Source organism: Pagrus major, chromosome 16 (assembly GCF_040436345.1).
Source record: "Pagrus major chromosome 16, Pma_NU_1.0".
Lineage (NCBI taxonomy): Eukaryota > Metazoa > Chordata > Actinopteri > Spariformes > Sparidae > Pagrus > Pagrus major.
In genome coordinates, this window is record NC_133230.1 from 29,799,827 (window position 1) to 29,814,214 (window position 14,388).

Genomic DNA, 14,388 nt, shown 5'->3' on the forward strand with positions numbered 1-14,388 from the left:
GTAACAAGCAGAGAAAAGTGAATTTGCAAGAAAAAAATGTTTATTCCTTGTAAACCTCACAGAGCGAGAGCATAGCCAAGGTCAGACCTGGGGAGAAACAGAGCAGTGACTGTGGGCATAGAAAACAAAAAACAAACAAAACAGTTCTCTATGCTTCCAACAATCAGTTGACCAAACAACTGACTAAACTGTAATTTTCACAACATTTTTTCCAGGACCCAATGACAGCAATCTGAGCGAAAATAAAAGCTTCTGCATTTACAGTAGAAAACCACACGCACAACAATGACCATTTCAGATGACGGTGAAACCCCATCGGACTCGAGCGAATTTCTCCCTGCAGGAAAATAACATGAATACCAGAAAACAGGAGTACGGAAAACTGATTTTAACACCCATCTGGCCAACAGCTGCAAATACTGAAACATTCACAAAAATAAACTTTTCTAGTCCCTTACTTTTAACTACACGGTCTACTACAAACAGGTGACCACTTTCTCTACCTGCTTAACTGAAACTTCCATGAAGTGATATTCAGCTGAATATTTGACTAACATGTCAGCCAATGTATCTGCAGTACATTCTTACACACTACTAGAGAAACAAGCATTCCTGTCTTGGCACACAAACCGAAGTGGAGGATTAATTAAATAAAATTATTTAATTGCTATATTAAAGTTGGCAATTCTAAAGCTTTGTTTACATTGCACGGTCCATCTTTTACACGTTTTCCCTTTCAAACAGCGTTTTTTCTGTTTCCTACAGTGCAACTTCAAATTGGAAATCAAAAAGAAACGAGCCAGGCAGCAGCTAAAACCGAGGGATTTTGGGGTTTAATAGCAGCAGAGATGAGCTTCTGTGAGTGGACATGTGACAAGCCGGAGACCTGTGTGCAGTAGACTTCATGTGAACAGGCAAATAGGAGTATATTAAAAAGTACTGGAAATGGTGCTGTCCATTGTATCGGTTGAATGTGACTAAAGTGAGAGACAAAGCTGCCCTGGAGTGGACACGTTGGATCAGCTGCCCCACCAGTTGGGAAATCAGTAGGGATTCCAAAAGCCAAATCAGCATCTAAAGGCAACTCTGTCCCACGTCACTGGGTGAGGTCAAATTCATATCCGTTTCAGCTTAGCCAGATGCTTCCCCGCTAATTCAGAAGGGTTGGGCCGAATCTCATAATCAAACTCACTCTATGTCCTCGACTCAAGGCACTGTGATCATGAGAACTGATGAAAGACCTGAAGAGTACTGAGAAGCTGGCACACTTGCACACACAGACTTCTTCTCTTACTGCACTCTTTCTTCAACTCAAAAACTCATTACGAGCTGCTTGGGTTTGTTTAATTTTCCAACACAAGATCTCTTCCAACTTGTTGCAACTAACACATCCAGCCTGTTGAAATCAACACTTAAATCTTAAGGAGTGAACAAATAGAACCATGTGATACACTTTAAAAACTATTTACCACCAAATCCCAAAGCAGCTGAAAGCAGGGTTGATTTGGCTTCTTAAAAAATTATTGAAACATAACAGGGGCGAGAGTCTGTGCCAACTTTGCACTACATTCCTCTGGTTGTAAAGATGTTGCCTTAATACCTTGGGAAAAAACAATCTGTCAAAGAAATTGGGATAAGTAAGGCTGTATGACAGTATGATAAAGGAGAACTTTTCCAATTTTTAGGAGGGAAAAATCAACTGAAAATAATAAGCAGCTACTCCCCAGGACCAAAGAACAGGTAACTGCTTGCAGATGGTTGGCGGTGGGAAAGGGAGAGCAACACCCTTGAGATGAAGATACATACCCGATTCTGTGAGGTTTCACTAGACACTTTAGAGAAAAAAAAAAACCTGGGACTTCCTAGTTGACATGTGATGTCCGTTTTTAAGTTTTTTTTGTCTTTTGTTTTAACTACAACAAATACAGTCACACAATACAACATCCTTCTGACCTGGCGAGGAGGAAAATAAAAACCCAAGAAAAACAATGTTCTCAGCTGCAGACATGCCGAGCAGATTGGAAGGTGGTGGGCCTGCAGGAAAAAAAAAAAAAATGATGGGAGGATGGAGGGAGGCGAGAGGCGAGACGAAGCTTTCACTTTTTGAGTGGCTGGTAAACGGAGGCATTGGGGTCGAGGCCGGAGGAATTGGTGTCCATGAACTTGGAGGAGTAGTGGGGGGCCACGGGGGTCATGCTGCTGGTGTCGGCTGTGTAGGAGATGCTAGGCATGACAGCCATCACTTCGGCTATCTTCTGCTTCAGATCTTTGATCTCCTGGTCCTTCTGCAGGATCTGACCTGTAAACAGACATCAACATGTCAGTCCAAACACAAGATGATTTTGAGAATATTGTTCAAAACCAAAAGCATTTGTAGGTGTGTTCACACAAAGTACTGAATGTTGTTTAAGGCAATCAGGCTGACCTTGTGCAATCTCCAGCTGTCTCTTGGCGTCTCCCAATGCAGAGAAGAGGTCCAGTTTGATCCTGGTCTCTGCACTCAGGCTGTTCTCCAGGTGCTGGGTCTTGTCCTGCATGGCTGACAGCGCTGACATCAGCACCTCTGTGTCTTTTTCATTCTCTTTATATTTATGAAGCTCCTAGGAGAAGAAGAGGAGGAGGAGGTACAGTTAGGGTCACGTCAGGGGTTCACTTAAGCACACTGGTGATTGAATCTTCTGTTTGGCTGCTGTTTGCTTTTCTAACATTTTTAGACTGCTAGATGCTAGGGTAGGCACAGTAGCAATGGGATAGTGCAAATTGTACTCATTTTCATAACTTTGGTAACTGATGTAAATAGAAATTCATTCTGAATGTAAATTAGAGATAAGTATGCTAGCCCCACCTGTTTGCGTTACAGTGCTGTGATAAGATACTTGTTATTGACTGAAAGAAATCCTTTAACATGATGTTGACTAGCTCCTCTTAGAAAGTCTATATGGTATATACAGAACATCAACCTGTAGCTCACTGCTTGTTTCATGTCTACTGTTCTGCCAAATGTATAACATTTACATTTCATTTGATTCTGCTTGTCAGTTTGAGATTTCATTAAATCCTTATTCTGCCCTACTAGCAGTTATATGTCTAAAATGATTAGGTGTCTCAAAGTCAAAAATGTTATATTTTCTATGTTGCCATGAACAATTTGAATATCAACAGTTTTTACACTGTTGTGGACTTGTACATCCTGGCACGATGGAGCATGATAACTTGGACAGAGCTCCAAGAAATCCTCCATCATTAAATTGTATGTAACATTTTGTGTTTCTGTCAATTGTGAGGCGTCATCACTTTTGAGCACTAGTACTGGCCCACCCTACTGCAAGACCTATTTGCATGCACTGACAAATGGCATTGCAAACTGGCAATGTACAGAAGACAACAGTTAGATCACATTTAGGAATCCAGACATTTAGAATCAAAAGGCTTTATGCTAATTTTCAGGTTCATACTTTTATGTTTACTTTTAAGCACCCCTTTATACACACACACACACACACACACACACACACACACATACATACATACATACAGTCAAGCCCCAAATTATTCATACCCGTGGCAAATTTTGACTTAAACTTTTATTCAACCAGCAAGTTGTTTTTTTTGACCAGAAATGACACAGGCTTCTCCCAAAAGATAATAAGACGATGTACAAGAGGAATCATTGTGGAAAAAAATATTTCTCAGCTTTTATTTACATTTGAACAAAAAGTGGCATGTCCAAAATTATTCATACTCTTTGCAAACTGTCACGGTCTATGGGAAAATCCAAAGTTCTATACCATTCCAAATAGTCCAAGCTGTTCTAAAGCATCCTAATTACCCTGATTCATTGAAAAACAGCTGTTTTAATCAACTCAACAGGTGAAAAACAGCAGCTCTCTGCAGTTGGTTTGTGGACAGTCATGGCTAAGACAAAGGAGCTCACTGAGGACCTGTGGCTGCGCATTGTGGCTGCTCACAAGTCAGGAAAGGGCTATAAGGCCATATCTAAATGTTTTCAAGTTCCAGTGGCTACAGTGCAAAGTATTATTAAAAAATACAAGACGTTCCGCACCGTGGAAAATCTCAGAGGACGTGGTCGGAAGCCAAAAGTGACACCTGTGCTGGCCAGGAGGATAGTGAGAGAGGTGAAAAAGATTCCAAGGATCACCACCAAGGCCATCCTGGTGAATCTGGGCTCTGCTGGTGGCAACGTCTCAAGGCAGACAGTCCAACGGACACTGCACACTGCTGGGTTCCACGGACGCAGACCAAGGAGGACGCCACTTCTCCAGATAAGGCACACAAAAGCCCGCTTGGCCTTTTGCAAATGCTCATCTGGACAAAGAAGAAGACTTCTGGTCTTCTGTTTTATGGTCAGATGAAACAAAAATTGAATTGTTTGGCCACAATGATGTATCCTTCATTTGGCGTAAAAAAGGAGAAGCCTTCAATCCTAAGAACACCATCCCCACTGTCAAACGTGGTGGGAACCTAATGCTTTGGGGTTGTTTTTCAGCCAATGGACTAGGGAACCTAATCACAGTAAACAGCACCATGAAAAAAGAGCAATACATCAAGATTCTCAACAACAACATCAGGCAGTCTGCAGAGAAACTTGGCCTTGGGCACCAGTGGACATTTCAGCACAACAACGACCCAAAACACACAGCAAAAGTGGTGAAGAAATGGTTAGCGGACAAAAACCTTAACGTTTTGTAGTGGCCCAGCCAGAGTCCTGACTTGAATCCAATTGAGAATCTGTAGAGGGAGCTAAAGATGGACATGGAAAAAGCTGGCCAGCAACTATGGGAAGCATTTGATTGCTGTAATAGTCAATAAAGGCTTTTCTATTGATTATTGAGAAGGGTATGAATAATTTGACATTCCACTTTTTGTTCAAACGTAAATAAAAGCTGAGAAATATTTTTTTCCACAATGATGCCTCTTGTACACATTTGAAATCCCACACTGAACACCTTTACTGTGCCTGGCAAAAAGCATTTCACACAACTGAATGAACAAAGGGACATAGATCATTTGTATCTGTACTCTATGGTCACACGTCTCATAAATACTTAATAAATCCTTACCTGAACTTTCAATTCAAGCTCTCTGATCTGATCCTCCTTTAGCTTGATGTCCATTGTTAATTTCTTACACTCTGTTTCTAATTCAGTGATTCGCCGCCGCAGCGTGTCTGTACACTCCCCTCTGAACAAATAGATGGAAAAAAGTGGTTAATTTATATCAGTGCTCATAATACATTTTAACGAGCAAGAAACAAGCAACAATACAGAAGTTTATATTGCTGTATATTTACCTGGATGCTGCTGCTAGTGCTACTGCTCTGGCTGCTGTGGCCTCCTCTAACTTCTTTCGCTTCTTTTCGTCTGCGAGTTGTTTCTCTGCGGTGGCTCGAGCCTCCTGCTCTGCTTTGAGCCTCTTCTCCAGTTGGCCCACTGCCTGTTTGTCCTTTTGCTTTGCCTGCACAGCATTATGGAGCCTACAAGTGCACGTACACATATAGAAGAGCACATTAACAAACAGGAGATACAGTGTGGCAGGATCAGCATTTCTTTCTTGTATCCATCACTGTTTGAATTGTCAATGTTTTTGAATCACAAGTATAGAATATATTTTAGCAGCCCATCCAAATTGTTTGGTATTTTATCTTGTTTTCCTTGTGAATCTCGACTATAGTCTGCAATCTGAGGGACCTCTCTAGCAGTCATTACCCAATTAGAAGTTAGCTCTTGAATGCAAACCCGTTTAAATGTGATGATTTTTCTGCTGACAACTGTTTTTTCCCCTACAGTCTTAAATTTATTCTGATGCATGACAATAAACACCCCAATGCCCCATTTAGCAATGACCAAAAACCAAAAGCGTGACCTTGCTTTGATCCAGTAAGTCGCCCCACTCACTTGTTCTGCAGCAGCTCATTCTCCTGGCGAAGTTGGCCCAGCTCAGTGCGTATGGAGCGCTCAGCGCTGCCCAGTGAGCCAATCTGGCTGCGCAAGTCCTGCTCAACCTGCCGACTGGCCTGCAGGTCTGCCTTCAACTTCTTAACGTCCTGCTCCAATCTGTCCCAGGTGGGTGAGTGAACAGAGGAGAGACACATTCACATACTGCTTACATGATGACAGTCAACATAAATTAAAAAATAGCTTAAAAAGTGCACCCTCGGATTCCAAGTGATGTTATTAGAGATGCACGATATGGATTTTTTTTTTAAAGTTCCTAACCTGTAGTTTATGCACATCTGAGGGTAAGAAAGGTGAAGATGTAGTGCACAAAGATGGATGATTTAATGGTCCATAGGTCAAAGACTTTTCCCTTCCAAACCAACTTTAAAAAGGATCACACCACCACTTATTGTATTGTGCACAGAAGCTGCGCTTGTTACGTCAATAAAAGCAATTTGGCTTTGTATTATTGGCTCTATTTATTGAATATAATTTCATTATGAGCCTACAGCTGTTAATGATCGTGATAATACATTTTTGTCCTGTTACATATTGTATATTCTTAAATGTTATACCTTAGTGTGGATACATGTATCCAGATGTGGTTATTCTTACTGCAGCCAAGACACATTCATATTCAATCTATACAAACTATAAATAAAGACTAGTGTACGTCTTCAATGAGTCAAATACAGTGTAACCAAGAACCATTTACTTTATGCTCATGAACGTTGTAAAAATGGTAATATCTTTCATTCTTACAGGATCTGAAAGCAGGTGAAATAATACATTTTGGCCCACTTAAAGGACAGAATATTCTACATGCAAGGAGTAAAACACTGACCAATTAAACTTGGAATGTCCATGTTCTTTGATATTTTAGGTTATCTGCTGCCATCATTTCTACGCTAAACCTACTTTTACACTTGAAAAATAACTCCCATATTAAACATTATTTGTTATTAAATCAACATTCTGTTATGTGCGCTAATGATTTCAAATATATCAGGAGTGAACTCAGATTTTTCAACACCCTCGGTCCAATTAAATCACTGCAGCCAGAGACCCTATTAATGGCCATCGGTTTGTAATATGCAATATGCGTCACAAGCTGATCAGAATATGGGGCCAATTCAAATTTTTTAGCATAAAAAAAGCTAAATCAAATGTATATCTTTTGTTTGTTTGTTCCAGGTGCAACAGCATAAAAATGCTGGAACCATTTACTTTTATGGGTGAAGCATAAAATAAACAAACCATGAAATAAACAGCAGCCTACCAAAGAGTTTCAGTACATTCAATTTCAGAGTGAAGAAGCAGCAAGTGAGGCAAGAAAAAGCAAACTCAAAAACTTACATCATTCTTTGAAGGTTCTGCTATTAAATGAAAGGTTTTGAACTTCAATATTCTGTTCACGCTGGAGACGTGTTGTCCAAAAATATTTGGTCTTAAACTTAAAAGGCGCAAGCCCTTAAAATGTCAAAATGTGACCGCAATGTTTTTGTCAGCATTGTTTATTTGTTAGTGAGGCATAGCAGTGTAGTATACACTTCTTACCTAACAAGTGCTTCTGGCTTGCTCAGCTGGTTGTTGGGGATACAGTTGTCTGTGGGATCCCTGTGGGAGCCACCTGATGTCCCCTTCCCCACCGCTAACTTGTGCTTCTTCTCGTTCTTCCCTGTGGACGAGGAGGATGATGGTGCAGAGGAGGGCACGCTGCCGTTGGTAGCGCTATGGCCACGGGGCGAGGAGTTGAGTGTCGCGGCATTGCTGCTAGCATTTTTGTAGTTTTTGGAGGAGGAGGAGGATGAGGATGAGCAGGAGGAATTGTTGTCCTCTTTAAGCAACAGGTTCTCTGTGCTGCCCAGCTCTGTGGTCAGTCTCTTGTTGTTCATATGGTTCTCCATATACTCCATCTCCTGGAGTTTAGAGTCCACTGATGGCAGGATGCTGTTGCTGTTGTGCTGTTTTTTAGCGTCCCCACCGCCCCTTCCCTCTTTCCCTTTTTCTCTATACTCTAACTCCGGCAGTGCCGATGTCTTTTTATTGGCTGGGGCGCCATTTTGTGACACTGGAGGTGTGTCCACTTCAGATATTCCTTTAGCTGCTGCTGCTGCTGTATGAATAGGGGGGGATACACATGAAATATATATATATGACTAACTGCCATGACATTATGTAATTGGTGTGAACAGTGACACAGTATTTGCATGTGCTGCCTAAGTGTTACTTGTGTGAAATGACCAGATTTTGTGTAAAAAGTGCACTACATGTATTGCTATTGCTAGCTAATGTTGACAATGTTTTTACCAGTTTTTTGTTCTGTGAGAAAATGAAAGCGCCATTCAAATCTTTGACTAATCACAGCCTTTGATGATCATTTTGTGCTTGGTGTGTTTGTTTAAACTATGAGGCAGGTGTGAGTGCAACCACAGACTTTGAATAGAGAATAGAGAGGGAAATGCTGCACATGCTGATGGTCATTGGAGTAATGTTAACATGTTTGAGAAAACAGATTCAGCACTGCAGAAGAAAACTTTTTATTACTAGAGAGTTTGAACTCTAATAACTTTACAGTACAAAAACATTACTGTATCAGAAAGGCATTACTGCCTCTTTCTGGCAGCTACCTTCATCTCCATCAACACTCTTGAATGACTGACTGAGTGAGGGAAGACTGACTGGCAGATCTTTCAACTACCCAATCCATGGATGTGTCATCACCGACTCAAGGAAGTGAACTAGCTAACTAACCAGTTAAGAGAAATCATAACACAAAATGCCTACTTAAATATCTAAAATAATATGATTGTATTGTTCAGTCCTAGTACATGTTGTATGTGAGCCTCAAATCTCCTCAAACAGGTGTTTCCTGTATGCAGACAGTTTGCATGTATGCGTGTTTGAATCTTACCTTCTTCTGCTTCTCGCTCTTGCCTTTGAAGCATCTGTTGCTCTGGAGGCAGAGCCTGCTGCAGGAGCTGCATGTAAAACTCATTCTCCTTCTGGACCTCCTTCTGCTTCCGGAGGCGCATCTTATAGCTTACGTAGCTCTTGAAGCCGAAGCCCAGGGTGACCACTGGGTAGCCAATGCTAAAGAGATGGACACAAGAAGTACACTCATAAGTTCTTTGGTCAAAGTACTGACCAAACAAGGAAACAATGCTGTAAGAATGCACTTAGATAATCAATATTTTACAAGTCTTCATTATAGTATAGTAGCCCAACCCGCAGACCTCTCCTAGACTTACACAGTATACACTTTTGCACTGTAGAGGTGCTACTTTAAACCTCTTTCAGGATTTTTATAAATATGATGTCACTTTATAAAAATAGTCTTAAGGAGAATTCAAGACATGGATGGTAAACATACAGTTCTCTGAGAGCTAATGTCTAACATAACAAATTCAGTGTCACACAAAGCTGCATGGCACAGCAAATATCTCAACACTGCATATTGCTAAAGGAGGTGCTCAGTTTTATAGTTCCAACTTTCACAACAAAGAATATTGAAGTGGATTTATTCTTTGAAACTTTCAGGGAATCAAGCAATACACTGATTCATCATGAACAAATTAGCAAAGGGAAGGGAAAAGGGGCATTTGGCCCACCACATGATCCATCATGTGACATTATTGACTTTATGTAGTATGTCACAATAAATGAAGCTGCGTGAAAATGTAGATTAGTCCAGATAATGCTGTCTTTACTTCTCATCATTCCTCTGCAGCATGCGGACATAGTCGGCACTAAACCTAGACATGCCTTTCAGTCAGAGCAAGTCTGTCAAGGACAGTGTTCCACTGCCCCTAGTTGAAAGAGAACAGTGGCTCACCAGTGTGCAGCAAAAGGACGACACAGGTCCACGTGGAAGTTCTTCAGGTCTTTGAATCTGATGGCTGCCTCTATGTACACAAAGAGTATCCATAGAGACACAGTGGGCAGACAGACTCCTCTCTCTGAAAAAACAAGGCAAGACAAACATGTTATAAATGAAGATCAGTACTGAGTACCACCTGAATTTTGTCTGTAGCAATGAGTACCAAAATAACCACAATTCTGACTGTCCCAAACATTTTTTTTAGAATATGAACATTGGCAGGGTCATTATGGCCTCCTGTTATCCCCCGACTGTTAGAGTCCTTCCTGGGCTCTTGATTTCATCTAACACATCCTTGCTTGTTATCAAATATGCACTTTGATAGTGAATGGTCAAATATATAGATTTTGCTTCCTTGGCTGCAATTAATTCAACCACTTACACCACCAGGCTGTTGAGTGGTAAGAGATATTAATACTCCAGTAAAAATCCTATGGATGTGAATGCCACTGGTGAGTAAAGTTAAGGAGCACAGAAAGCAACTGGGGACCACTCAGTGTTTTTCCCTCCCCCAACTGGCACTAGGATTTCAATCTGACACCTGGCCTTTGGTCAACACAGGGGGATACCGCTAAATCAGACTGACAACTAATCCGCAGAGCGCAGCTCACTTACACACGACATGCAAAATTCTAAGAAGCAAGCCAACTATTTGTAAATAAGATAACACAATGTGCATGGGTAACGCTTTTCACACCTGCTTTTCCCTGAAGCACTACATGGAAAAACAACAAAAAACAGTCCAAGTTCTAAGAAATGATGTGGTCTGTACTTTAAAATAAATTATTTTAATAGCCCAACATGTGATTATACTGAAAGCTTCTTCCTTTCTTCATCTGCATTTTTAAATAGAACTGATGTAGAGAGAATTGATGTAGCTTGTGTGACTCTTTTACAGACAGAGCCTTTTGCAAAACATCAATGAAGTTGATCACTGGCTGATTCTTATATGCAGTATTTATACCAACAAATATCAAAACAACAATACATTGAAATCTTTTACCTGTGTGCCAAACATACTGCACCCACACATAGGTACTGGCAGCGAAGAATAGCCATTGCACTGGGATGAAGAGGAGGCAAATGATGTCCGAGGTAAACGCAACACACACAAAGAATACTGAGAAGGCCTGTTGGGTAGAAGAGAGGTGGTTACGATAAACCAGCAACAAATGCAGTAAAGAGAGATCTAAGTTTGTCACTGTTAATATTTCATGTTCAAAACTTAAACCATTTCCTTAAGAAAAGAAGAAAGAAACATTGTTTTTCAGGCTAGCAGCCAGCCTTAAAATGTTGGATGCCATTTAACAGAAGGGTTCGTTGCCAAATCTTAATCCTTTCTATTGGAAGTGATCTGGTCCTTGGTGATTAAACTCCATGTTTCATTGATGAAAAATTACACTGTGAATGGTTATACAGATTGTACATTTTTGGTTTTCCTCTGTAAGACACAAACACACACCTCCACAATGCATTTCAATAAGAACAAAATGTCCAGCATCAAAAACAGACCCACGGAAAAATAAACTATGATACATTAACATTAGCATACAGCATTTAGATAACAGGAAGATAAGGTCTGTAGTTTGTACATTATGTCAGATAAGAGTTAGGCAGCAAACAAGTTAAGGTGAAAACAACTTGTCATTTTGAGAGTGTAGTACAACTCAATTTAAAGTAACTGAAAGTTCAGATTATTCAAGGATGGCCGTGTTCATAATCTGATCATCTAACAGTCATTGAACACCTGCAGCAGGTTCTCAAGTAGTCTCTACTCTTTTTATTTGGGGTTTGGCAGTCTTGCAATCAATGTTACCATCTTGTGGGTTATTTTATGATTGTGACAGGATACCACCTGACTCATTACCAAACACTATCCTTTTTGCCCTTTCTAACTAAGAAAAAAGCTGATTATCTTTGCATGCACACATGAAATCTGATTTTTGGGAGAAACCGGGTAAAGCAAGAAATAACATCCATGAATCAAAGCTAACATTTTTTGGTTTACTGTAATAATGCTACAGCATTAAGATGTTTATATTTAGTTCAAAGCATTTTGACCACAGTTTGGTACTGTGGGCATGTGTCAGTATTTTACAAATAACCATAAGCAGTTCAGTGGTGGCGTATGACTTAGTGACAGCATTTAGACTTTTTCTTTGTAGCTGTATTTCATGTTTAATCTGATTTAGGATTTAATTACTTACTAAAAAGACACACAGTACCACACTGCTATCAAAGCACCATTTTTGTTGTTCTGAATATCTCTGTACATCTCTGTTGCACAAACATTGTTAGAAGCCCAGTTAAGCACATACGTACAGTATATGGCCAACAAGTTTTATTTCACCTACAGAAATCTATCTGGGCTTATCTAATTATTGCTCGCTGCTGTTGCACATGACATTCAATAAATCAGGTTACTGCATAAACCCCCCAAAAAACAGGTTGTTTAATTTTACATGCAATAGCAGTGACTTATACAGCAAACTCAACTCTGAAACAGGCAAATCCGAACAGGATGATAATCTAAAACCGAACTAGCATATTTTACTGCAACCTATAAAAATCATGTGTTGAAAAAAAAGTTGAAAGGATGGCTATGTCTCAGACCGTGGTTTGTCTCCACCTTTATGAAAGCATAATAAATATTGAGAACAAATGCACTTACCAGCCCCTGGTATCTAAAGGAATCGTACACACTCCGGATGAAGAGCCAGAATGGCCAGAGGTACTCAAACCTGAACTCTAGCACAAAGTCTGCCAGTAGCACCAGTGCCCACACCACCAGGAACTTCAGGTACAGGAAGGTACTAAAAAAATAAAAGATAAATTGTATGACACAAGATGTTTTGGAAAACAAATATGCCACAACAGTGTTTCTTATTCTGGTATTCAGAAGTGAGTATATGGCAGATAAACATTAAGTCATTACATCAAAGAGGTGTGTGCCGGAGGTGAATCAAGTGTAAGACGTATGTCTGGAGCCTAGTGCTGTTTGGGAGATTATATCCCTGTATGCATTGTACTTAGTCTAAGCGGCTTGCGTTGTAAAATGCAAGTGGGTGTATACAGAACAAGTACGCCAAAAGTTAAGGGGAAGAGGGAAATGCCTGCCAAACTACAGTATATTCTGTTGTGGAATTAAGGTTTACACAAAGAAAATGGCAATTAGTTGCTGACTCTTTCCTTGTGCCACAATTCACTAAGATAGATATATTTGACAGCCATTGACATTTTTTTGTTGTTACAGCACTGAGACCCAGAAAGTGACATGGTAGGGGTGTTTTTTTTATCTCAAAGCATGACTGTGTTGTGAAGGTATAGAACAGGTGCCCCACCTGTTCTGTAATTCAAGAAGTGCCCCACATCTCTAAGTGTAGATGCCACGTGTGTAAACCAGTGGCCTTAAACGTTTGGTTATTCAGAAACATAGGAAGTCGCACAGAGGTAGGACCTGTCAGGTAGAGCTGGGAAGGACAACTATGCATCTATAAGTCAACAGAACTGAATAGTGCAACACAAGCTCCTCAGAGGTCAGACTAACTGACTGTGTCTTATCTACTCATGCTTAGAGTTAGTGTTAATATACAGTATCCCTGAATAAGTGTGGAGAAGTTGGCAATGAGTAGACAAAGCTGCTGCGGTGCTAGCTAACACAAGTTACCTTAGCTAGCAGTGAAGCGGCTAATTTTGACGCTGCAAACAGATGACGACTGGCGTGGGCACACTGTAGATAGTCAGGGTTAAATGCTATCCAAAAATCCACTACAACTTATTTTAAACTTTAACACTGCTGTGAACTAACCATTGTGACATGGTTCAAAACAGGCTGTTTCGGGGCCTAGCGCTACAGCTAGCTTACCGGCTAACCTTACTTGCTAATGTAAAGCGAAAACATACTGCTAGTGTATGCTATTACTAGCAGCTAGCTAGGGTAATAAGATAGCTAGCAGTGGCAGTTCATTGACATTAATGGTAACGTTGTGAAGTTATGCGTGCTGCAGCTATCAAGCCGCAAACATCCCCATTCAGTGGCCCCCATTATTGTCGTGAGGAAGACCCTCTTGTCAGGCTCCATATAAGTTACCTGCCGTATATACCCTCAGTGATTCGGTTCCGTTTTAACGGCCGTCGGAGTTTGCTGCAGTCCGCATTGCGCCGCTTCATCCTCCTCCCCTTGGCTTTGGCCTTCGAGTAACAACTGTAATCTTATCCAGTTTTCTTGTGTATACGGACAATGATAATAAATGAAGTGACGGTGGTATACGTCGCTGTTATTATTTTTCCCCACTGGAAACAAAGAAATAAATAAAGGACTCTATTCGGGAACCTCCTCTTTTTCTGTTAGCGCAGACTCAATAAGTCCAAACCGCGCTGTATCTTACGTCCACTTGTCAGACGGCTGGTATATCCAATCAATCTATCCGCCGAGGCCTTTCTCAGTGACGGATACAGACAAGAGCCATTGATGTTGCGCCGTGGCCGGTCGCGCAGCTCTTCTCCGCCAATCACAACAGGGGAGAGCGAGGAGGCGAGGGTGGCCGCGTG

General features: G+C 40.8%; 1 protein-coding gene across 2 annotated transcripts; it reads right to left on the reverse strand.

The window, feature by feature from the left end:
• Positions 1–22: 22 nt before the first annotated feature.
• Positions 23–14,144, reverse strand: maco1b (macoilin 1b). 2 transcript variants are annotated; one of them, XM_073484029.1, is made up of 11 exons: positions 13,928–14,144; positions 12,509–12,650; positions 10,841–10,967; positions 9,793–9,916; positions 8,872–9,050; positions 7,515–8,070; positions 5,916–6,074; positions 5,312–5,494; positions 5,082–5,202; positions 2,426–2,600; positions 23–2,299 (listed from the first exon to the last, which is right to left on the reverse strand). In XM_073484029.1, exons 1-11 carry the CDS (start codon positions 14,005–14,007, stop codon positions 2,097–2,099), a joined length of 2,049 nt encoding a protein of 682 aa, XP_073340130.1. In that variant the 5' UTR covers positions 14,008–14,144; the 3' UTR covers positions 23–2,096. The 2 variants fall into 2 exon arrangements, with proteins under 2 accessions (XP_073340130.1, XP_073340128.1); XM_073484027.1 differs by having other exon boundaries at positions 7,515–8,073.
• Positions 14,145–14,388: the final 244 nt, after the last annotated feature.